This window comes from Serpula lacrymans, assembly GCF_000218685.1.
Source record: "Serpula lacrymans var. lacrymans S7.9 unplaced genomic scaffold SERLAscaffold_2, whole genome shotgun sequence".
Taxonomy (NCBI): Eukaryota; Fungi; Basidiomycota; class Agaricomycetes; order Boletales; family Serpulaceae; genus Serpula; species Serpula lacrymans.
The window spans coordinates 722,747-745,343 of NW_006763291.1; the positions used below are offsets into that span (position 1 = coordinate 722,747).

General features: G+C 44.6%; 7 protein-coding genes across 7 annotated transcripts; 3 read left to right on the forward strand and 4 right to left on the reverse strand.

The window, feature by feature from the left end:
• Positions 1 to 808: 808 nt before the first annotated feature.
• On the reverse strand, positions 809 to 3,453 carry SERLADRAFT_456504 (uncharacterized protein; the record flags this gene model as incomplete). Its single annotated transcript, XM_007313316.1, has 9 exons — positions 809 to 1,040; positions 1,099 to 1,184; positions 1,242 to 1,507; positions 1,566 to 2,146; positions 2,196 to 2,322; positions 2,387 to 2,859; positions 2,909 to 3,046; positions 3,099 to 3,252; positions 3,306 to 3,453. The coding sequence occupies 9 exons, from the start codon at positions 3,380 to 3,382 to the stop codon at positions 996 to 998; spliced, it is 1,947 nt and encodes a 648-aa protein (XP_007313378.1).
• Positions 3,454 to 3,473: 20 nt separating this feature from the next.
• SERLADRAFT_456507 (uncharacterized protein) lies at positions 3,474 to 5,483 on the forward strand (the record flags this gene model as incomplete). The annotated part of the gene is made up of 7 exons (XM_007313317.1): positions 3,474 to 3,539; positions 3,614 to 4,397; positions 4,459 to 4,659; positions 4,715 to 4,764; positions 4,821 to 5,057; positions 5,111 to 5,264; positions 5,318 to 5,483. The coding sequence occupies 5 exons, from the start codon at positions 4,643 to 4,645 to the stop codon at positions 5,385 to 5,387; spliced, it is 528 nt and encodes a 175-aa protein (XP_007313379.1).
• An 835-nt stretch (positions 5,484 to 6,318) lies between these two features.
• Positions 6,319 to 8,177, forward strand: SERLADRAFT_444981 (uncharacterized protein; the record flags this gene model as incomplete). Its single annotated transcript, XM_007313318.1, has 9 exons — positions 6,319 to 6,413; positions 6,469 to 6,495; positions 6,573 to 6,671; positions 6,894 to 7,273; positions 7,341 to 7,362; positions 7,493 to 7,581; positions 7,638 to 7,672; positions 7,729 to 7,781; positions 7,849 to 8,177. 9 exons carry the CDS (start codon positions 6,402 to 6,404, stop codon positions 8,143 to 8,145), a joined length of 1,014 nt encoding a protein of 337 aa, XP_007313380.1.
• A 229-nt stretch (positions 8,178 to 8,406) lies between these two features.
• On the forward strand, positions 8,407 to 9,352 carry SERLADRAFT_456511 (uncharacterized protein; the record flags this gene model as incomplete). The annotated part of the gene is made up of 3 exons (XM_007313319.1): positions 8,407 to 8,560; positions 8,622 to 9,018; positions 9,105 to 9,352. The coding sequence occupies 2 exons, from the start codon at positions 8,441 to 8,443 to the stop codon at positions 8,979 to 8,981; spliced, it is 480 nt and encodes a 159-aa protein (XP_007313381.1).
• A 217-nt stretch (positions 9,353 to 9,569) lies between these two features.
• On the reverse strand, positions 9,570 to 10,924 carry SERLADRAFT_456513 (uncharacterized protein; the record flags this gene model as incomplete). The annotated part of the gene is made up of 7 exons (XM_007313320.1): positions 9,570 to 9,715; positions 9,775 to 10,238; positions 10,293 to 10,358; positions 10,414 to 10,495; positions 10,552 to 10,603; positions 10,658 to 10,688; positions 10,747 to 10,924. The coding sequence occupies 7 exons, from the start codon at positions 10,775 to 10,777 to the stop codon at positions 9,632 to 9,634; spliced, it is 810 nt and encodes a 269-aa protein (XP_007313382.1).
• A 102-nt stretch (positions 10,925 to 11,026) lies between these two features.
• On the reverse strand, positions 11,027 to 11,747 carry SERLADRAFT_456517 (uncharacterized protein; the record flags this gene model as incomplete). The annotated part of the gene is made up of 4 exons (XM_007313321.1): positions 11,027 to 11,331; positions 11,389 to 11,481; positions 11,539 to 11,698; positions 11,721 to 11,747. 3 exons carry the CDS (start codon positions 11,539 to 11,541, stop codon positions 11,200 to 11,202), a joined length of 228 nt encoding a protein of 75 aa, XP_007313383.1.
• A 7,359-nt stretch (positions 11,748 to 19,106) lies between these two features.
• Positions 19,107 to 21,428, reverse strand: SERLADRAFT_405247 (uncharacterized protein; the record flags this gene model as incomplete). The annotated part of the gene is made up of 10 exons (XM_007313322.1): positions 19,107 to 19,144; positions 19,176 to 19,297; positions 19,362 to 19,659; positions 19,774 to 20,032; positions 20,222 to 20,353; positions 20,408 to 20,610; positions 20,745 to 20,761; positions 20,934 to 21,122; positions 21,167 to 21,297; positions 21,357 to 21,428. 10 exons carry the CDS (start codon positions 21,426 to 21,428, stop codon positions 19,107 to 19,109), a joined length of 1,461 nt encoding a protein of 486 aa, XP_007313384.1.
• Between the last annotated feature and the right edge of the window lie 1,169 nt (positions 21,429 to 22,597).

Here is a 22,597-nt window from a genome sequence, read left to right on the forward strand (position 1 = left end):
ACAGTAGGTTAATATAATCATTATATTAGCTGTTGCTCAATAATTAGTGAGTTCATCCGCTAAATCATACAGTGATTTCTACTTACAGCTGTATTTTCTTTGCAGGGTAATGGTTTACATAGCTGGGACTACATCCTGGACCCAGAAAAAAACCTCCCCACTTCACCTTTGGAAATCAAAGCTCGCTTGCTGAGACAACTCTTAAACGTCTCAATAAAGATTTGTTCCATGAACCTTAGCCGTTCGATACAAAAATCATGACATGATATTATTTGTTACGAGTCAACATCGCAACAAAAGAACACCCTACACTCGCAAGAAATTTGCCGAGGACTACCGCGTGAAATTCATTAAGCACTCCTTGTATGGAGGGCGAACTTGAATTCTTCAAGGACCTCAAATTTGTGACCACTCCCGATCCTTACAGACCTGGCCCCCGGTGAGTCTCTCATTCCGTTCACGTTGGTGATCGTCAAACAACAACTTTTCACAGCTAAGATATGGGGCACCGTAACGTGCTGCTCACACATTGGCAGTCGCAGCACAATAAATATGTGTAAGGGATCATCCTCCTGTATTATAATTTTAATGAAGTGAATTTACGTGTATAGTCAGTATATAGTAATGCGTCGTGTACCTGGCGTACAGAAACTAATTTTTCTTTGCGTAAAATATTATCTGCTGGGCGACAGTGGCGGTCTCCGTAAGATATATCCCTGTTAGTATCAGCCCAATGACAGGCCGGGGAACTTATGGCAACGGAAATCTGCTTATCTAGGATTAACATGTTTATCTTCAGCTTTCTAGAAGGACATCAAACGGATAAATTCATGTCATTACAGCAATCAAAACACCTTTTTGTTCTTAGCATTACTACATCCAGTCCGCACAATGAGATAATCATCAGCATGGCAAAGAAAATGAGGGATACAGAGTAGAGTACACCGCTCGTACAACAAAACAAGTCCCTTTACACATACCATTATGAGCCATAATTACTGTTGTGCAATGCTCATCAAGCTGCCCACAAACGTTAAGATCTATGATAGTCAAAATTAATACTTAACCGATGTTCAGGGCAATAACGGGAAAACATACTAAGCGTGAGCGAACGTCAACAATATCTTCAGGTACTAGGAAAATCAACGCGTTTAACTTTCTTGCGATGGATATAGCCAATTTCGCTATGAAAAAGCAGTATTTAGTGGGGTAGCTTTCAGGGTATTACCAAAAAGACGTACCATTTTGACGTCGTTCCTCGTAGTCTCCACTCTCATTGACGTTAATCACCAACGCAGGGTCAACAATACCAGGCCTGATAGCCTCTAGAAGATCCAAGAAGAACAATCCAGTGGTGATAGAGGGGTCTTTGAACGACCTAATGGTTCTAACGGTGGGCTTGGCTTTCTGTGCGGTGGTGTTTGCCCATTTCAACATTTCTGTGTCGCTGATTGGGCGCCCTTGTCCGGATTTTGAGAGGGAAGTGAGAGTCTTCGTGATATTCAATCTATTCAAACAGCAGGCAGTAAGCAATGATGGCCTATCAGGGCCTAACGCTCACGCACCTCATTAATTGCCACACGAGACCGAGGACTAGCGTCTTGGATCCATCAACGATATCAGCACCTTGAATACCAACTAGGTGCATTCCGTTCTGCTTTCCAAGTTCCACTGAGTAGTTCGTGTTTTCCACCTGCTTGAATCGGGAAAGCTTTGACTGGTTAGGTGTGACACCAATATCTTCTTCTTCCTCACCGTCCATCATGGACGGCGGCGCCTGTGACTGTCCAGGAGCGAGCTTCGGCTTTGACACCCGGCGCCAAATAACAGATCCAGGAAGAATCTTGTCGAAAGCTTGAAGGATGACCAAACCATCTTTGAGGTTCTCAAACAAGTTGAACACCCCTGGCTCAACTCCAAGAGAATTGAGCCAAAGCATGAATACACGCGCCTCACGCTCTCCTTCAGCATCGAAGTCCTCGACAGCACCGTAATCCTTGGCTTCTTGTTCGTCAAGAGGTGCAAGGCCAGGCCAGGTGTTGAATAGGTTTGCCACGAAGGCAAGGTTAAGACGGGGGTTTCCAGAGACGAGCGAAGAAGGCGTAAGATATTTGCGGCAGCCAATGTTGGCAGCATTTTGGAGAACCTGCGTTTGGTAAGGATATTTTCGAGTTATCTATACAAAGGGGCTTTACCTGCTCAGCTCGCGTTCGGATGTCTTTCGTTTGCAGTGGAGCAAGAGGACATTCATCAGGCTTTAACTGGTTTAAAAGGACAGTGTAGTTCTCTCCATCAGATACGTCGCGGCTAAAGTTGTTTACTCTAGTAGAGTGCAAGCATCGTAAGTTGCTGCAAGTAGTACTCAAATTGGAAACAAAAAACATACCTTCTCTTCCAACCAGCAGCCTTGAGATGGTAGTTGAACCAACGCAATAGGATCTGGTCTGGAGTCAAGCGAAGCAGGTCGTCAATGGTTTCACCATCTTCACAAAGTCTGTATAGCTCGGGGTGGATTTTGATATCGACCTGGGCAAGCAAACCTCTGCGTATGATTTGCCAGATCAAACCCAGAATTAAATGTTCTCGACCCTCAGCAATATCAGTGGAACCAATGTTGACAACAGAACAGCCAATAGCCTTGGCTGAAGTAACGACAATGTTGTTGTTTTCCGTCATTTGGAAGGCATTAAGCGGTTTGCGCGCATTGGGTTTGTTGAGAACACGCAAATCGATTGTATCGGGAACGGAGTCGTTAATGAGCTTACAAAGGATGAGACCATCACGACATTCATCGAAGAGCTGCATTGTGTCAGTAGGTATTGGAAATCGAGATCCTATATCGGGATCGCCTTCTAAGACCTGTAAAATGATATAAACCAGTAGTTGGAAGTGAGCTCGAACGACGCACTCCATTGATGTGATTCGTGAACTCCGAGCGTTCATCATCGTTGATTGTGTGACTGACATTGGCATTAGAGCCTTGTACAGTGACCTTTCCTGCCTTTGAAGTAGTGGTGTGACTCTGAGTACGCATCTTAACATTCAGCTGGATAGCCTGATGTTAGATTTGAATGACATCATGAGCATAAAGCGCTCACTTCTACCCAATCCTCCAGCTCAACTTTACCACTAGCGTCGACGCTAACATGCTTAAGGGTTTCACGGGCACGGTCGTAAGACTCCCCACTACTTTGGAGAGACTGAAGTACGGCTGATTTGTCTATACGCCCGGGAGTTTCAGTATCAATCGCACTATAAATCATGTATTCAGTTACTAAAGCGTCCAGGATTCTACGGAAACTAACTTGAAGCGATTGATGAGATCGAACATCTCTTCCTGAGATACCTCAGGATATTTCCTTTGTAGTCGTATAGCTTGCATTGGAGAATGTGAAGGTGGCTCAGAGACAAGTGAGGGTAGCTTGGAGTGATTTGTTTTGGCAGGACGCCCTTGTGAGCGCCACACAAAATTCGAAACAGGTTGGCTGCGCGTCACCATCACCATTTATTTTGCTGTGCGTTGCTGTGTTGCTGAAGCTGTGAGCTGCCTTCTAGCTCGTCCTTTTGTTGTCTTGCTGTTGACTCCATCGTCCACTCATACTTTTATATTAAGAGGAGGAATAAGCCGCAGTACATCTTACACGAGGATCTGCTCCGGAGTATCAGTCATCATACCCTTCTGCCCTGCGACCCTCTTGGCTGTCCTCATTTAATCCTCATGCGCAGTCACTACGGCGTATGCGGTGTTTTCAAACATAGAATCTACTAGCAAATCACCCTAGTTTTTTGCCTGGACTCAATTATATGCGTTCATCTGAGTCTTGGCTACAATCCTTTGCATATCACTTCACATGACGACTTCATGTCCATTCAACTTAATCCGAATACATAGGATTTACGTCGTGGCTCTTCCAATGACCTAGCTGCCTGATCTTGGACCTGCTTTTGCTGCTAGTAATTATAGACTATCACAACGCGTACTTTTGGTTTGTATGGGGTTTCGTCTGGTGGTTTCTTAGAATTTCTTTAGATCTGTCGGATTCTCGTCCTAGTGACCCAACACACACAGTAACACACTCGTCGCATTATGGTAGGCTTGGTTTACAGCATATTTATCCTGCGTATGGTTTAGTTTACACTGAAGCAATGACGCCATTTGTTCTGTAGATGTTCCTAAAAGCGCTCAGACAGTACTCACGCTGAGCTTCTTCAAATCTACCATCATGTCTGCAAACACAGATTCTGGGAAACACTATCACAATGAATGTACTGGGCTCGCTCTCGAGACAGCGCAGGTGCGGGCGAAGGATCAGAGTATAACTCTCTTTGGAAGCTGCTTTTGTCCGTTTGTCCAAAGAGTATGGGTTGCATTGGAGTTCCTCGAAGTTCCTTACAAAGTGAGCTTAATAATCGTATCTATAACTTGAACGACTTATACTGACTGTTCTGAAAACGCAGTATCGTTAGCAAAATATTGACCATATGATCTTTACTGTCTTATTGACCGCATATCACCGTAGATGAAGTGGACCCTTACAAGAAACCAAAAGAGCTCCTTGATGTCTCGCCCAAAGGCTTAGTTCCGGCTCTGAAACTACATGATTACTCTCCTCCTCGGGCTTTGAACGAAAGTACTGTTATCATGGAATATATCGAAGAGTGGGCATGAGAGCGCCTCGTCCCTTGAATGATGCCTTGACAGATTCATTTTTAGCCTTGCTTCATCTTCGTCCAAACACCTGTTTCCCCCATCCTCTGATCCATGTGATGCATCGTTCTCGTATTGTGGATAATCTGCTATATTTATAATATTCTCACAGATGCGCGCGCCTTAGTCCGTTTGCAATCAGACCACATCAATCGTACTTTGATTCCTGCGTTCTATCGCTATCTCCAGGCTCAGGACAATACAGCTCAAATTGAAGCGGGCAAAGAATTTCAATCTGCTTTAGAACACCTCACTGCTTTGTTCGAGCGTTCTGAGAAAGAGGTCGGAGGCACTGGGCTATGGACAGAGGGCCGCGATCTAGGATGGGCGGATGTTATGGCCAGCCCTTGTCCGTGATCTTTCAACGATATGTCTTCTTTCTGCTGAAGTCGACGTCTTTAGGGGTATTCAGAGCTTCTAACGTCCTGAAACATTATAGAGGATTTGAATTTCCTCCTGGTGATAAGTTCCACTCATGGTTGCACAGGCTATTTGAGCATCCGAGTTTCAAGAAAACATGCAGTACTGAGCAGCTATATTTTGACAGTTACGAAAGGTGAGCTCCCGTCGCACCCATGGGAATAGTGCTGATAAAGATGGCTTGGCTAGGTACGCTTTCAACCGACCAAACACAAGTCAGGTCGCCAACGCAATCAATTCGGGAAGAGGATTGCCTTGATAATGAGTTATATTGAAAACATGCGCTCATGGTGATATCCAAGCTTTCGTGTAAAAGCTTCTGTATTTTTACGTGAATCAAGAACTATTATCAAGTATATGACTGCTATCCTGTTCCTCAATGTAAGATTATCCAGTAGCTGCCTTGTTGCACCTCATTCAACTTTGTAAGTGTACTCCATGACATGGATTCTACGATGCTTATGGTAAACGTTGTGGCAATAGTTCAACATGCTGCAAACACGTTGTTCACTTAGCGAGGGTTTTATTTAATTTCCCCTGAAGCCAAGAAAACCAACTCCACACAATTCGCCGTCTCTTGCATGTAAAACACCTGCCGTGTGTTTTCCTTACTTTCTACTCTTATATCATAAGGTCCGAGGTCTATGACAGTCCTACGGCGTCTCACTTTCTTCTCCTTTTTGAGATGGTTTCCAAGCTTTCAGGCTCTTTTGGTTTCTTCAATTGGACGAAATGGACTATTCTTAGGTTCAGAGCAACCGTCATCAAGGATATATGGCTAAGTGTAGTCTGCTTCACATCCATTGCCACGAGTGAGTTTTATTTATCCCAAGTTGAGGTGTGAATTCAGTGGTACTGAGCATGGCCGAACTGTAGTGGTGTCGTTAGTATCAGCAAAAACAAGCCATTCTCTAGAAATTCCCAACGGAATGTTGACAGTATTGGGAACTGCTCTTGCCCTAGTCCTGTCCTTTCGGACATCGTCCGCGTATGAAAGGTATTCGTCCTGGAGTGGTTTTCAGATCCGTCCGTTGTTAACCACCCGAGGGGAAAAAGATATCAGGAAGGACGAAGGTTATGGACGAGCATATTTATTGCTTCGCGGAACCTTGCGCAAGTGGTGAGCTCAACCTATGCATGATAATATACAGCATTGTATCTGACAGAGTCATTTGTGGATCGATAGATCTGGATTCATGTTCCTTTTCATCGGGAGGATAAGATAAACGGTGCTGCGTTGTCTTTTACGGAAGCAGCAATCGAGAAAAAGACCATGATTAATCTGGTAGGTCTGTTGCATGTGTTATCACGGAACTGCATCTAAACTTCGTCTTACACAGTTACAAGCATTCTCAATTGCAGTCAAGGTAACATTAAAACCATGATACCATCTTATGCTACCTCTAAAATAAACTCTTCGTTCTGATGACTTTCCTTGATGTAGCATTCTCTTCGTAGAGAGCTTGGGATATATTATGAAGACCTTTTCCCACTCATATGTTTCTTGCCGAAATACGCTTCACAGCACGCTTCCCATGTTGATGTGCTACCTTCAAGGCGTCGTTCTTCATCTACATCCGCTAAAACGTATAAACGCAATGCTGCTAATCTTGATCACTCCTCGGAACGAACTATGTTACCGTCTGTGGGTAGATCCTCGACTTTACAGGATTCACGATACGTTGAAGCAGGTGCCCCAATACTAAACACCACTGAAATACATTCGAGGCGGACGAACACGTCTGATGTCGAGAAAGGGTACCAGACCATTCCTTGCACCCACCCACTTGAATCTGCACGGAATCCGCCCAAGGGAAAATTTCGTTCTTTCCTTTCCAAGTCCCCATTTTTCAAATCCGCTAATTTTTGCCATTCTTCTCCTACTGGTACTTCCGCTGCTGATCTCACTGGTGTATCACCTGTATGTTCACCTCCTGAAGAACATGGAAACGTCCCACTCGAGCTCATCCTCCATCTCTCATCGTATTTTGCGCATCTTCTTGCTCAAGGACTTCTCCAACCGGCGGCTGCGACGATGTTCGCAAATAACATCTGTATGCTTCAGGACTCACTTGCAAATCTGGAGAGAGTTCGAACAAGCCCTCTTCCTTTCGCCTATCAGGTCCATCTGAGGATATCAACTTGGTGAGCAATATCCTTACGAATAACCGCCTCTAAGTAATGAACTTATGCTATTTTCCACCCTATACAGGCTATATTTATTCTTCCTTCCAGTACGTTCCACTTCTTAAATTTCGTGACGCATGACATAAGTCTGAGGGGCATCTCGTTACTAGTTTCAGTTATATAGCACCTTCGGATACTTATCTATCCCGTATGTTCGACTCATTTCCACTGTTAAAGTTGGGACGAGATTTAAACTCATATCTCGCCAGTGCCACCACATTTGCCTCGTTTTTATTCCTCGGTTTTCTGGAGATAGGGCAGGAAATGTACGTTTCCCCATTGTTTAACATGGCCTCGAACTAATATAATTTCCGGCGGCCAGAGAAAACCCTTTTGACTATGATCCTAATGACCTTGGTATGTTCTAAGCAAAAGTGGCCGGATAACACCCTTCAACTCTTTATGCTTTCCAGACATTGATGATTTCTGCCTCACGATACAAAGAGATCTGCACGAGATCACTGCTGTAAGTCAAATCATCTATGTCTGTGTGATGATTATTTTCCCTTGATAAGGACCACGACCTTTAACAGCATCCTGCCCCAATGACACTGTCGTATATATACACTCCGCTCAATCAGCCATTTATACCAACCGACTGTCGAGGAGCCGATACAATCGCTCAAGCAAGTAACGCTTACTATACGTCAGCCGGGCCCCGGGAGTACGGCGAAAGGAGACCCAATGAATTGAATCTAGGAGATGATGCCGCCAGAGGCATTGATGGCAAGGAAGCCGTTGGTGGTTGTAACGAAGAGGATGTGGTAAGACATGTACTCACTCGAAACTGGCGGGAGATAAGAAAATCGGAGAACTATTCTGTACAGTGATATGATACTAAACATGCTCAAGGATACGATGGACATTCGTTTTATTAAATCGTGGTCGATTCAGTCTCCTCGATTCGCATGGGTTCTCTAATATATATAAGGTCTGATGGCGTAGTTGGTTATCGCATCTGTCTAACACACAGAAGGTCTCCTGTTCGAGCCAGGGTCAGATCATTGTTTTTTGCTTTTTCTTTGCGCAGATATGGTGGAATATTCCCACGCTTCTACAGAAAGGACTGGGCTAAATTCCCTACTACACTTGCTACCACAATACTAATCTGTTTGCTCGGGCCAAATGCTGAACGTTTTACAAACCGCTAAGGAACTGAATGGACTTCGTACCGAGATTGTACTGCAAGAGTTTGCGGATCGTATCCTCCTGCTTATTAGCCAGAAGGGCAAAGTTGGCAATTTGGTAAAGTTCGACCGATTTCGCGTTCTGGGACCTGTATATTGACAAAACCATCACAATCAAGATTCAAACATCGATACCCTCAACAACACCTTTAATACCTGCTCCTCCTCCAGATGCATCAAACCCCAACCCACTTCCTCCTCCTCCGCCTGCCGTCCAACTCACCCCGCTCTTAGGCAGCGGCCCCTCAGAACACATGCAAGCTTTACATTCGATCTATGCAGCCCAGGCAGCTACTATCATATGGAATTTCGAAGATCAGCTACCGTTGAAGTTCTATCGGCGTAATGTCATCGTTGGTCTTGCGTTGCAATCGTCTGGGGGTGATACCTTGTCGGGGCTGAGTGATGGCGAGAGAGAGGAGTTTCATGCAGTGATGAACATGCTCCAGACACTGCTAAGTTCAGCAAAACTGGATTGATATCGTACATCCAAAGATTGGCGGTCACATTCAGTAGGTATGTACTATATTCCATATGTGACAGATTCGTCATCAATGTAGTCATAAGCATTCTATAGCTCTGATTCAATATTTCTTTCTTAGACGAAAAATATCAAACAATGCCAGAGCCCGAACAACGTTGGTACGGGGTCATCAGAGATTAGGTGCGAGTCGATGTTAGTCCTCAGCACAAGGGTCCAGTGGGTACAGACGAGAATAATACAGGTATCAATCACCTTACTATTGGTCTTATTCGAATTAACCCCTTTACGCGACTCGAGAAGTAATTAATGATCGCAATCGTTGTCTGGAGTATTACTTCCAAGCCAGCCCATATATATGAAAATTTTCGCTCATTGACCTTAGTTTTGTAAACATCAGCTGTGGTGTTCATATAGTTAAGCGTGTGCTTTGCTTCTCCGTCAAGTCTGAACTGTACTGCAGTGGCAATAAGCTCTCTGCAAAATCAAGCGTACGAAGTCACACGATGCGATTGCTCAAGGTAAGTAATATCCTCTCTATATTTCTATAATAGGAGAGAACTACTAAAAATGACACAATGTTTAATTGAAATGAATTTGATTGCAATCAAACAAATCTATAGTGCAGGTCATTCTTAGTAGTATAATCTATAGGCTGCTACGCTGTGGCTGGGGCCCAGAGTTATCATCTGTTTCGCTTTCTGTCCCCGGTACCCCCACATCGTCAATGACCTGAATAGTAGTGGTAAGTCTGCTTTCTAGATTTGATTATTTGTCGAAATACTCCTCACCTTGCCATTCGTGATTTGAATATCCTCGAAACCCCAGTCCCTCGAAGCACCTTCACGCAAATGACTTCCATCAGCAAGGCTCTTAGCTTCCCAACCTCCCAGAACCCCACCGGCACCTTCTTTCCGTACCATCTCTGTCAGAGAACAGCACCCTATTCTCAGTGCAAGCTCCCGATCGCCGATCAGTTCCCTGGTGAGTGCGATGCATGTCGCTGCATGACTGACGAGTAGAATGTGGGTATGTTTGTTCTGAAAACGTTCTTCTACCTCGGAAACGAGAAGCTTTAACAGGCCATCGACGCGATCATGGATTTCATCCACGTCTTCTCCTCTGCGAGAGGGATACCATATGGAAGACCACGATGGATCGATTTCGGGGAAGTGAGTCTTGAGAGTCGAAGCGGAGGATGGACGTGGGTGCAAGCCGGTGCCTGCAGCTACGGGAGAATACCACTCGGAAAGACCTACAGCTCATTTATGAGGATGTGTCAATCTCTGATGGAGGATGGATGACAAACCGTGCTCGACGTAGATTGGGACATCAAGGGACTGAGAGGTAGGCTTCGATGTCTGTAGGCAGCGGTCTGTGGATGGGATCTGTTAAAGCGAACAGTCAATCGGTGAGAATAATTGACTGACAGTAAGGGGAGGAGAATATTGCAGTCGGACGTTTCTCTGCTGGTAACGAGGAAAAATATGCGGCGAGTTCTTGAGCTTGCGTCTGAAGGAGATAGTCAATATTACGATAAAATGATCATGAAGTTGCTGAAACTGTACTTCGCCATAGGCAGCCAAAGGTGGATCTCTAGGAAGGCCTGTTACACTTTTCCTTCACTGCCGTCAGTCACTGAAGGCAAGAATAAACAATGTACGAAGTCTTTACCAGTTTGTAGTCACCCAATTTAATCTAAAGCCTGTCGGAACCGTTCCTCAAGATCAATGTGAGGAGGTAGACCCGAGAAAGCGGCTAACCATGTCTCGCAATGTAGATCGTTTCGATCATCGTAATTCTGGAAGGGACTGTATAGGAAAGTTTCTCCTCAGCTGATATAAGAGATAGGTTGTCTGGGAAGAGAATGTGGTTTTATATAGTATACCTCGAGGATCGAGGTGCAGGTCACGGTAGTTCGGGAGAAAATGCCAAAATCGTCCCGGTCTACCTTTTCGGAATAGTTTATATGATTGGGACGTTGAGTATTGTAAAGTTTGTTGCTCAGGCACTTCAGCTTCCTCGAGAAATGTATGAAACTTATAGTCAGATAAATCAATGAATTGAGATATTAGCAAGAGGCATGTGGCCCAGGTACAGTAAATGTAAAAGTAAAAGTCTATCATGTACATATCAATTCTTGTATGCTTTCACAGCATTGGTGGGTCGTCTCTAGGTCATGAGGGTATATCGAAAAAGTCATGACGAGAACTGGCTCAGTATATTCCGCTACTTCCGAGTCCCCCTCCTCTTCTCCCTCTTCTGCCTGTGCGCATGCCTGATCTGCGAGATCCGAAGCATCTGCAGCACAAAATGTCGAGAATAACATCAAATATCGTGACGATAATCTGAGAATGGAATTTTATTTTAGTTTAATACGATGATTTATTGGTGACTATACTGACTGTCGTAACAGCACCGACGATGGCCATGATTAGGCCAGCAACAGCCATTATGACGACCTCAATACCATGGCCGATAGCAGAGATAATTGAACCCTGTAACACATAAAGTGTAAGCACGATGATTCAGAATAACGCAGGCATATCACAGACCATGATGTAGTTAAAAGTTTAGAAGCTTTATATGAGTGAGATGAGTGTAGACTTTGTTTATATTGTATATGGGGATGTGTGCTTTATGAAGATATGTACTTATCTTCGTCCTTCACTGGGGCTTATAAGCAATGTTTTGGGCTCGATGACGTCTAGAGTTATGGAAATAAGACGCCCCAGTATGACGTCGGCCTATTCTCAACTCGTCCAAAGAACCCTTGGCCTCAGCCTCACCATGCTCTCAGTGTTTCCCAAAACGAACAGCGTGAGTCAGTCAACACATTTAGGAAGATGACATCAGTATAGATGTGAAGTTTGGGTGTTAGCAAGGCACATGGTGGAGATAGCAAAGAGACGCGCGAGGGAACACAAGGCATGGGGCCCAGGCGGGCATAACAGGAATCGAGGGCAAGTGGAGGATCACCGCAGTTCCATTTGCACGAGGAATGTCCGGGCCTCAAACCGCCAGAAAAATAACACAACATCCAAGCTTACACTTCGTAACTGCTCTTTTACCTGCATGTCTGCGATATCACTTTCCCTTCGATATATCTCCCTTTCGTTGGGGAAAAAGGGGAAAGACTCGTGCAACTGGAGTCAACCATACCAGCATTTGAACATCAGTGCCAGGAAAAATATATGTTTACGAGGGATTCGGATATTGCCGGAGGTGGGAGCCCAAACAGTCAATCTTTGAGTGTCACTTCCGTGTAATATTTATTGAAGACTGTGGGTTCACCGAATTGATATTTGTAAAATCAATATAAATGAAGAATATTTGTATTTGTTTATTTAATAATTATGAGTGAAAGGATTTTTGCCTTTCTGGCATCAACAAACAAGGATGAAGAGCTGCGAGGGAGGGAGGGAAGAAAAAGTGCATAGCCGAGTAGCTGTAAGAAGAATTGTTTGTAGAGCGATAGAATGAAGTGGAGTAGGTTAGGAAAGAGGTCAAAGTTGTTCGGCTGGGAAGAATCATGTTATGAAAGCTGAATTGATTGTGGCAATCCATTGGTTAAGCAAGCGGTAGCCGCACCATTTAGAGGGTGCAACAATTTTGGCGCTGTTGATGATGAGAACTGTAGTTAGAAAACCACACACAAAACAAACTAACACACAATCCTCCCAGATTCCATGGAACTTGTTTATAGGCTTTGCCTCCTAGAACAGTGGGTGCTCTGGTTATTTGTGGGGTGGTATATATGACGATCCTTCAAAGTCAAACCCAGAGATGTATGGGTGTGGGTTTTGAGGAGAAGGGATAGTTGGGATGTAGAAGGTAGGTGTTTTATAAAGAGTATAGACGAGCACTACCTTGCTAATTGTAGCGTAAGGTAGATTTGAGAACAATGAGGTGATAAGGTGATGAGGTTCCCAGTGGTTGCAGGCTCCTGATGCGCAGACTGTAGTGCTCAGAAGGACTCTAATCAAAAGGGATGACAATAACTTTCAAAAGTGACGGGTGACAATGGCAGCAGTTAACAGTGGTGGCAGTGGGAAGTGTTGTGACCACACTGGATCACAAGTAGCAGTAAGAAGTGGACTTGAGATTAGAGAAGAAGTCTGGATTGGATTTTTTTTTTACAAGGTAAAATACAGGGGTTTATATAGTAAAAGAAAGGTAGGCTATGCACAGTATAGCTGTGCAAAGAGAATAAGAAAGAATATGAAGGAAGGAATGTGTAACAACCAAGAGTTAGTTACTCTGGCGCACACAAGAACACACTATAAAGGTAGTGGTGAGGGAGTGGTTACCCCTTAAGCTGCAGAGAGTTTGTTGGTATACAACAGGAGGACTTGCTGAGGAGTCTCCTGGATCTATTGGGGTATATATACTAATACAGAGTGTTTGTACTTATGTACTGTACAGTTGGTAAAGTCAGTGGCTGATGATGTCATGGGGCCTAGCCCGCATGACCAGCTCCACTGTGTGAGAGAGTTGTATCTAAAAATAAGAAGAAGGCAACACGGCGCGAGAAAGAGGAGCCTTGAACAAAAGGGGAAGTGCCGCGTGGCACCATGTGTGAAAGCTAAAGTATACAAGGTTAAAGCGGAGAATGAAAATGAAGGAAAGGTCCGAAAATTGTGTTATCGTAACACTACCCCCCTTCTAAGGCTCGACTTCCAGGTGAGACCAAATACCGGAGGTGGTAGTTAAATTTTTGGGCATAGTTTGAAAAAGGGAATTAAAAAGTTTTGAATCCATGCCTCTAAGCTTCCTAGGAGCTGAGGGGTTCTTAGAATAAAATTCGTGAACAGCATCGCGGGAGTTATCCAGATGGGCTTCTGGCTCCCACGTTCTGTCCTCGTCTCCATAGCCTTTCCATAGGACTAGGAATTCCAATTTACCACGCTTCAAGCGTGCATCCACCACCTGTTCAACTTTGAACTCTTCTTCACCTTCCTGGGTGACTATAACCGGTCCGGGCCGGTCTACACGCTGTCCCGGTAGCGGCCCTGTGTAAGGTTTCACACAGCTAATATTGACCGTGGGTACTACCCTCATTTGTTTTGGGAGTTCCAGCTCCACCGCATTAGGTTTGACTTCCTTAATCCGGTAAGGACCAATCCACTTTTCGGTCAGTTTTCTAGACTGCCGATCTTTTAACTTCAAGTGGTCAGTATCTAACCAGACCAGGTCGCCGACTTTGTAGTCAGGAGCTTTAGAGCATCTACGCTCTGCCCTGTCTTTCATCTGCTCTGCAGTTTTGAATAGCGCCTTGCACGTTTTGTCCAAGACAGACTTCATGTCCTTGGCCATGTTCCCAGCAGCCTTGTTCTTGCTTTTGCCAGGTTCTACACCCATTCTGGGGAGGTACAATCTAGTAACCTCGAATGGTGCCTTTCCTGTAGCCAACGACTGTTTGATATTATAAGAGAACTGGGCTATCTTTAGCCACTTGGCCCAATCCGTCTGTCTGTCATTAATAAATATCCGGAGATATGGTTTCAACTCCTGGTTGAGTCTCTCCGTTTGTCCATCGGTCTGCAGATGGAACACCGTTGATAACTTAGGTTTGATGCCCAGCATCCGGCATAACTCTTTTGTAAATTCGCTAGCGAATTGTGGCCCTCTATTGGAGATAACCGTTTCTGGTAACCCATGGATAGACCACACAAAATCTTTAAATAAATCTGCCGTACCAGCGGCGGTAATGGTTTTATTGGTGGGTATGAATACCACTTCTTTGGAGAAGCGATCTACTACCACCATTACTGAATCATACCCATTTGACTCGGGCAGATCCGTCGTAAAGTCAACTGATATGTCCTGCCAGGGACCAGCTGGTATCGGATTCGGCATAAGTTTACCGGCTGGCGGTTGGTGAGAATTCTTAGCCATGGCACACCTCAGACAGGATTTTACGTATTCCTGTACGTCTTTGACCATGCCAGGCCACATATGGTTTCTGGAGATCAACTCCATTGTTTGTTGCCACCCAGGGTGCCCAGCCACTGGAGTGCCGTGATGTCTATCTATTGCCTTGATCCTTGCTGACTCAGGCACATAGATTTTGTCCTTGTAATGGAAGAGCCCATCTTCCCATAAATAATGTAAATTGCCATCAAGGCGCGCCTTCTCTTCTGAGGAGATGTCTTTCTTGAAGACTTCCAGAAGATCGGAATCCTGCCCGATTCTAACATTGGCAACCCTTGATTGGTCTTCGATGCTGTTGGCATGATCCTCTCTTCTGGACAAAGTGTCCGCTTTCCCCATAGAGCTTCCAGGCTTATGGATTAATTTATAATTAAACCTTGACAAGTATACCACATAGTGGGCCTGTCTTCGGTTCAAGTCTTGGGCCGTCATAAAATACTCCAGATTCTTATGATCGGTCCAAATTTCAAATTGGTGTCTAGCACCCTCTAAGTAGTGCCGCCAGTGCTCTAAAGCTCTAATGATGGCCAGCATCTCCTTATCGTAAATTTGATAGTTGTGCTCTGTCGGCGACAGACTATGCGATAAATAGGCACAAGGCCTCCAAAGATTGTCAGGGCATTTAATTGACAAAACAGCCCCAGTAGCAAAATCAGAAGAGTCAGTTTCTAGCCGGAACTCTTTGTCTAATTCTGGAAATGCTCATATGGGCGCCGTTGTAAACACCTGTTTAAGCTTATCAAAAGCTTCTTGTTCCTTGGCGCCCCAGTGCCAAACAATGTCCTTTTTAGTGAGATCGTTCAATGGTCTCATGATTTTTGCAAAGTTTTCAATAAATCTTCGGTAGAAGTTGCCTAAGCCAAGGAAGGCCCTAACTCCTTTGACACCAGTAGGTTCTGGCCATTCCAAAATAGCTTGAACTTTCTCAGGATCCATCCTGATTCCATTCTGGCCTATTATCATACCGAGGAAGTCTACTTCCTTCACTTTAAAATTACATTTTTCGGGTTTGACGAATAGGTCCCGTTCCTGTAAGCGTCGAAGGACTTCTTGCACGATCCTGTCATGCTCAGCCTCATCATCCAACTTCGTAAATATCAACAAATTGTCAATGTAAATGACGACACAGTCTTCCATATCCGCAAAGATCTCATTCATCATGCTCTGGAAGGTCGCCGGTGAATTGGTCAACCCAAAGAACATAACAAGGGGTTCGAAGGATCCTCGGTGGCACGTGAACGCGGCCTTCCAAGCATCTTTTTCTTTGATCCGTACATTATTGTACCCCCATCTGAGATTCATCTTTGTTAAGATTTTGGCGCCAGCCAATTTGTCTACTAGCTGACTGATCAGAGGCAGCGGATATGCATTTTTAACCGTGTGCTCATTCACGTAACAATAGTCCATAATCATGTGCTTCTTACCATCCTTTTTAGGAATGAAGAACACCAGGGACGTCATAGGGCTTTTGGAAGGTCTGATGTAACCCTTCCTAAGCTGTTTGTCTATGAAACTTGAAACCTCATCTCTTTCTAGAGCAGAGAGTGGTATCATGTGTCCTTTTCTCGGTTTGAAGGTGTCCTTCAAATCTATAGCATGGTCCCAAGGCTTAGCCTCTGGGAAACGTTCTGATTTATGTTTTGAAAAGACTTTCCAGAAGTCATGGTACTCGGGAGGTACCAGCCTCTTAATCTCTTCCTCGGGTTTTACCTCGTCATCGTCATCATCAATCTTTTCTAGAGATCTGAGCTCATAAACGTGACCAGTGTTTATCTTTTCAAGATGCTCATTGTGGCGGACGTTGTCATGCACCAAAGTTGATTGGTAGCATGGACAGGTGTCAATAACGAAGCAAATATTCAAAAAGACTCGCCTTTGCGCCACACAGGCACAGTGCCACGTGGAATAGTAATTAATATTGCCTTTTTCGAACTTGTGGCTGATCAGCACCACCTCTATTAGGCAATCCAGTCACGCTCACCTTTGCTTTTCCATTTGGTACTTTCCGCATTTCGGCATTTCGGCAAATTTTCGCATCGCCACTGGCTACACATTGCATTGCGCCCTCGCTTTTGTCGTTTCCCTCACTCCCCTTCCTTTGCCTAGCCCCACCATGGGCCCCTTCCTCTCCTTTTTATTCTCACCCGACGGTCGTTTCTGGATCCCCATTCTAATCCACTTTTTCATCACCTCCACCCTCCTCCTCCTCATCTTATTTGCACCCCCACCATTTCTGATGTCACCACTTCCTATCCGCTTCCGTCGCCGATCTGTAGACTACCACGTGCCACTGCTGATATCAGCAAAGCCCCGGCGGCCGGTTCAAATAGGGCAACAGGTCCATCTTTATGATGTCGATCTACCATCATATACTATCAAAACATCGGTCGCTCGTCTTGCCTGGTTGGAGTGTGGGTGGGTAGTTTTTGAGCTGGAGAAGGTTCATCCCCTTGCGTCGCCCATGTTCATCGCTGTCCCATTCACTTGGGTACACTTATCTTTTGTCCATCGTCTTCACTACAGCTACACCTACCACACGCTGCCTGGGACTCACTTGTTCCAAATTGGAACTACTCCTCTCCCTCCCTCGTTTGATCTGGTGGTCCAACACAACCAGTCCATTGGTAAGGCCATGGAACTGTCGGATTTGGACTAGGTGGTGGACTGGTGGCTCCACTTTCTTTTTTTCAGCAGTACATTCATTTACAGTGCGATTATTTTTGATTTTTGAATCATTTTTATGGACACATATTTTTTTTAGAATGTCTGACTGACAATAAAGGAACTGTGTTGATACTGATAGTGTTTTGCCTTGCCCTTTTTTTTACTGCATCTTCCCATGACATCATGATTTTCCTGCTCTCTTTTTGCTATTGGACTTTACTTTATGGCTGTACAAACCTGTGACATTACTCAGAGCATTCATTGTTCTATCCCTTTCTTTTCCTTTTTTTTGACAATCTTATCCTGTACTACCTACACAGGATTCGTCAGCGTACATTCCTTCCTTCATGTTCTTTCTCATTCTTTTTGCACAGCTATACTGTGCATAGCCTACTTTTCTTTTACTATATAAACCCCTGTATTTTACCTTGTAAAAAAAACAACAAGAACTCTGTTCCAGACTTCTTCTCTAAATTCAAGTTCACTACTCCGCTGCTTGTGATCCAGTGTGGTCACAACACTTCCCACTGCTACCACTGTCAACTGCTGTCATCGTCACTTCCCACTTTTGAAGTCATTGTCATCCCTTTCGATTAGAGTCCTTCTGAGCACTACAGTTTGTGCGTCAGGAGCCTGCTATCACTGGGAACCTCATCATATTGTCGTTCTCAAACCTACCATGTGCTACAATTAGCAAGGTAGTGCTCGTCTATACTCGCCACAAAGCCCCTATCTTTCTATATTCCAACTATCCCTCCTCCTCAAAACCTACACCCATACATCTCTGGGTTTTACTTTGAAGGATCCTTATACATACCACCCCACGAACAACCAGAGCACCCACTGTTCTAGGAGGCAAAGCCCATAAACAAGTTCCGTGGAATCTGGGAGGATTGTGTGTTAGTTTGTTTTTGTGTGTGGTTTTCTAACAGCAGTTCTCATCATCGACAACGTGATTTGGCCTACCCAAGTTTACACATTCCTGAGGGCAACAGAAATGGTGGGGGTGCAAATAAGATGAGGAGGAGGAGGGTGGAGGTGACGAAAAAGTGGATTAGAATGGGGATCCAGAAACGACCGTCGGGTGAGAATAAAAAGGAGAGGAAGGGGCCCATGGTGGGGCTAGGCAAAGGAAGGGGAGTGAGGGAAACGACAAAAGCGAGGGCGCAATGCAATGTGTAGCCAATGGTGACGCGAAAATTTGCCGAAATGCCGAAATGCGGAAAGTACCAAATGAAAAAGCAAAGGTGAGTGTGACTGGATTGCCTAATAGAGGTGGTGCTGATCAGCCACAAGTTCGAAAAAGGCAATATTAATTACTATTCCACGTGGCACTGTGCCTGTGTGGCGCAAAGGCGAGTCTTTTTGAATATTTGCTTCGTTATTGACACCTGTCCATGCTACCAATCAACTTTGGTGTATGACAGCGGGGAAAAGGACCGACCTTGAAAGTCAGAGAGAAACACCAGGCCTTCAGTCATGTTGTATTGTGCATGCTGTGCAAAGCACAGGAATTCTGCTATGTTTAACCCCGAACCCTCCAGATTCTTCCTTGGCACTGCACTGTTATTATTTATGTATTTCACAAATTTACCAGTTATCTTCTCTTCCAACAGGTAGACAGCGGCATTAGCTTCACATGGGTCTTGAGGGATAGCTACTGCAGCTTGTACAAGACGAAGACGAGGGATGGTGATGGGTGGTGCATTTGGGGATCTGCAGGCTAGTGTGTTGTCTACAAAAACTGTAAAGTAGATCCATTAAGCTGGTAGCCCAATACAGGCAGTTAGCTTCATCAAGTGTCTTTGCGAGTTTGTCGTTGATCGCTAAGCGCTTTCGACTTGATGTGGGGCCTGAGGCCCTCCAGTAGATGCGCTTTGCCACAATGCCATCGAGCCCTAGGATTGGCGCCGCCGTGACTTGCGTTTGAGATAATTTTCCGAGATTGATGAATGATGCTGGGTGACAAGTTTTGAAGCTACCAGCCGGCGCTACCATTGATTTTGTGGTACGGTCCACAGCAAGAGTTACAACAGGCTGGTTAGCCTTGTCCTTAAAGTCAAAAGAGCGAAGCCTTTCTAAAAGCTGAGCAAAGGAGACACAAGGAACTGTGAATATGATAGCGGCCCTAGCATCATTGTTAACTTGTAATTTTATTAGTAGGTAAGCTGGAACAATTGTAGGAAACTTACGAATAGACTTTGCTTGTTTGCGTACATCTTCTTGTGCTTTCATAACGCGCTTGAGGGTGCTACTGTCTGGTATGTCGAAGCTAATGGGATCAATGCAGTCTTGCTCGAGGACAGGTTCATCAGTCATAGTATAGAGTGACCTGATGGTCACAGGGCTGCCGGCTACTTTCCTTGGACTTGGGCTTCCTGTCTTTACAGGGCTTACACTTGAAAAGAGTGGGGCCAGTGCTGAACATGTCCGTGGCGAAGCCGAGCGACGCTACAAAGTGGTTAAGATTAGTTTGTACAATTGGCATCAATTTTCATTTACCACGGATACATAAGTGTTGTTGATTTCATGATCTCTTGATGAACTGGACGGAATACTTGTTGAGGCCTTACAGTAGAGTTTATTTAAATATTAATTAGGCATGGTAATAAAAACAAAAAAAAAAAAAATGTTACGAACCTGAGAGCAGGATGCTGGACGACCTACTTTGCTGGACAATGAGTTTGAGCTAGATTCTCCACAAGCACTTGGGCCTCCATGAGCCTGGGCAACGCAACGTTTCTGGCCAAATGTTGTAGCGGCACGAAATACCTATAGAATAGAACATGGAAAAAATAGTGAAAAAATAAGATAAAACAAATGTACCTCATCCATCGGATTATAAACACCTGACTGTTCCGCTTCTTCCAAGTCTGTGTCTGCTTCATCAGACACTTGTTGCCCATGGGCACCTGGGCCCCGCTTACACTCCAATTTCCATGACAAAATGTCCTCAAATTGGGCATTTGTCATCACCAAGATAAATGATACCTTCAAATTTGGGGCAAACCTTGGGGTGGGATCTTTACCTGATATACGGAAGAAAAAGTCGTGGAGGACGAGTTTTTCTACGCCATTGAAAGGCAGGCGAGGGTCATAAATCAGTAATTTTGGCGCTTTGTGCATTTCGAGAGGTTCCAGTGATAAATCATAACCGACCGACCAATCCGACCATAGAAGCTGTAGGTTGTCAATAATAGTCAAACGTAACTGGCATGCAGTGATGGACAAAGGGACAGATATATCCCGTTCAATGTTCTGTAACCAGCATAAAAAAGAAACCATCAGATTAGGGAAATTGGAGGTTAAAAAAACATGACACGTACTCCTACTAACTCCGTTCCAGACTTACCCTCGACCTTCAAATGATGCAACGCCCCACGGATTGTTACTTGACGCTGAGGTGAATTTGTCGAGGCCATCATCTTGTTGCGGTGGTGAGTATAGTTTGCATGACTTGATGTATAGCCAGTTAAAGGGCGAGAGTATGTAACCGACAAAGAACGACTGGTAGAAGGTGGAGGGGGCATCAAACTCGAGCCTAAATGCTGAGTAGGCAATAAATCCTCTGATAGGTAAAATAACCAGTCAGCCCAGCTCATGGTGTATGGGAAAGAATGAAAATTTCCTACTGCCACATTGTGCCGCAGAAGAAGCTCGGATGAGTTCTTTTCTGGCATTGCCATCAAGAACCTGACCCATAACGGCTGAAAACTCTAAATGAAAAAGTCCCGCATCAGTGATATCATACAAATAGAAGAAACTGATCACTCACCGACTGTGAGTGGGCCTGTGTTTCCCTCAGTCTGTTGTTGACTAGCTGCACACTTACGAAGGTAATGCTCATGGCAATCTATGCAGCACTTCCTACCTGATCCATTGGACCCTTTGATGTAGTGAAAAGTGGTGCTGTGGTGGAAGAGGACACTACATCGATCGCATTTTTTAGGGGCCACTTGGTTCGAAGGAGTGAAGTCAGCCATGGGAGGTTGTGTTGAGTATTCAACCTGCTAGTGAGTTATATATAATATGATAATGCTCACCTATATCCACAGAATCCGATATTGTTTGCAAATATTAAGAGTTCGGAAAGTGATCCGAGCTCACCTCCAAGCCCAGTTTGAGAACAAGGTGGCGGCCATCTAGAAATTCACTGGCAACTCGTGAGTCGGACGTCATTCGCAAACGTTCTCAGTTCGCAAAGTAATCAGAGCTTACCAGTGCTCACCTCCAAGCCCAGTTTGAGAACAAGGTGGCTGAAACCTAGAACGACAGTCCAAACACATGGTATAACACATGATTAACGCATGGCAGTCATGCTGATTCACACAACTTGGAGGACTAGTATGCGATGGTCAGTTTACATGTGGTAGTCCACTAGTTACACTCCATACTTCCATCTTGTCTCTCTCCTAGTAACCCATGCCTAACCCAAGAGGACGAAATGGCACTAGGTTTCCTCCTCGTAAGTCCCTTTTTATGCTCACAGCTGGCTGCTAATGTGTCACGATCGTACCCATCTGACCCATCTTTCTTATCTAATCGCAAGATAGAGACTATTATTTCACCTAATCTAATCTCTCTTTGATCTTATCTTATCTAGTAATCACGTGACCTATTAGTAATACTCATTACCAATCAGCCTCACGAGATACACATGTTACTTACAAATACGCTACGTCATACCTCACCGTAGCCTCATGCCTTCTTCTATATAACTAGCACGATATCCATGTACATACCCTAGTTGTAGATTTACTCTTATACTTGCTTGTCACTACTTGTTGTCTGATTTAAGTCCTACGCTGCTTGGGTTACCAGCATAACAGCTAGGGTCTTTACATAATCTACAACTCGAACGACACCTGTTGATGAGCAAAAGCACAGCCATCCTAATCATCATCCTATTCCCTCTCATCGCAATCATACTCTTTGGCATTGCCAAACTCTACATCTTTATCACAAAACCCACTATCATCACACCTATCACCCGACCATCAACCATTATCTCATTTT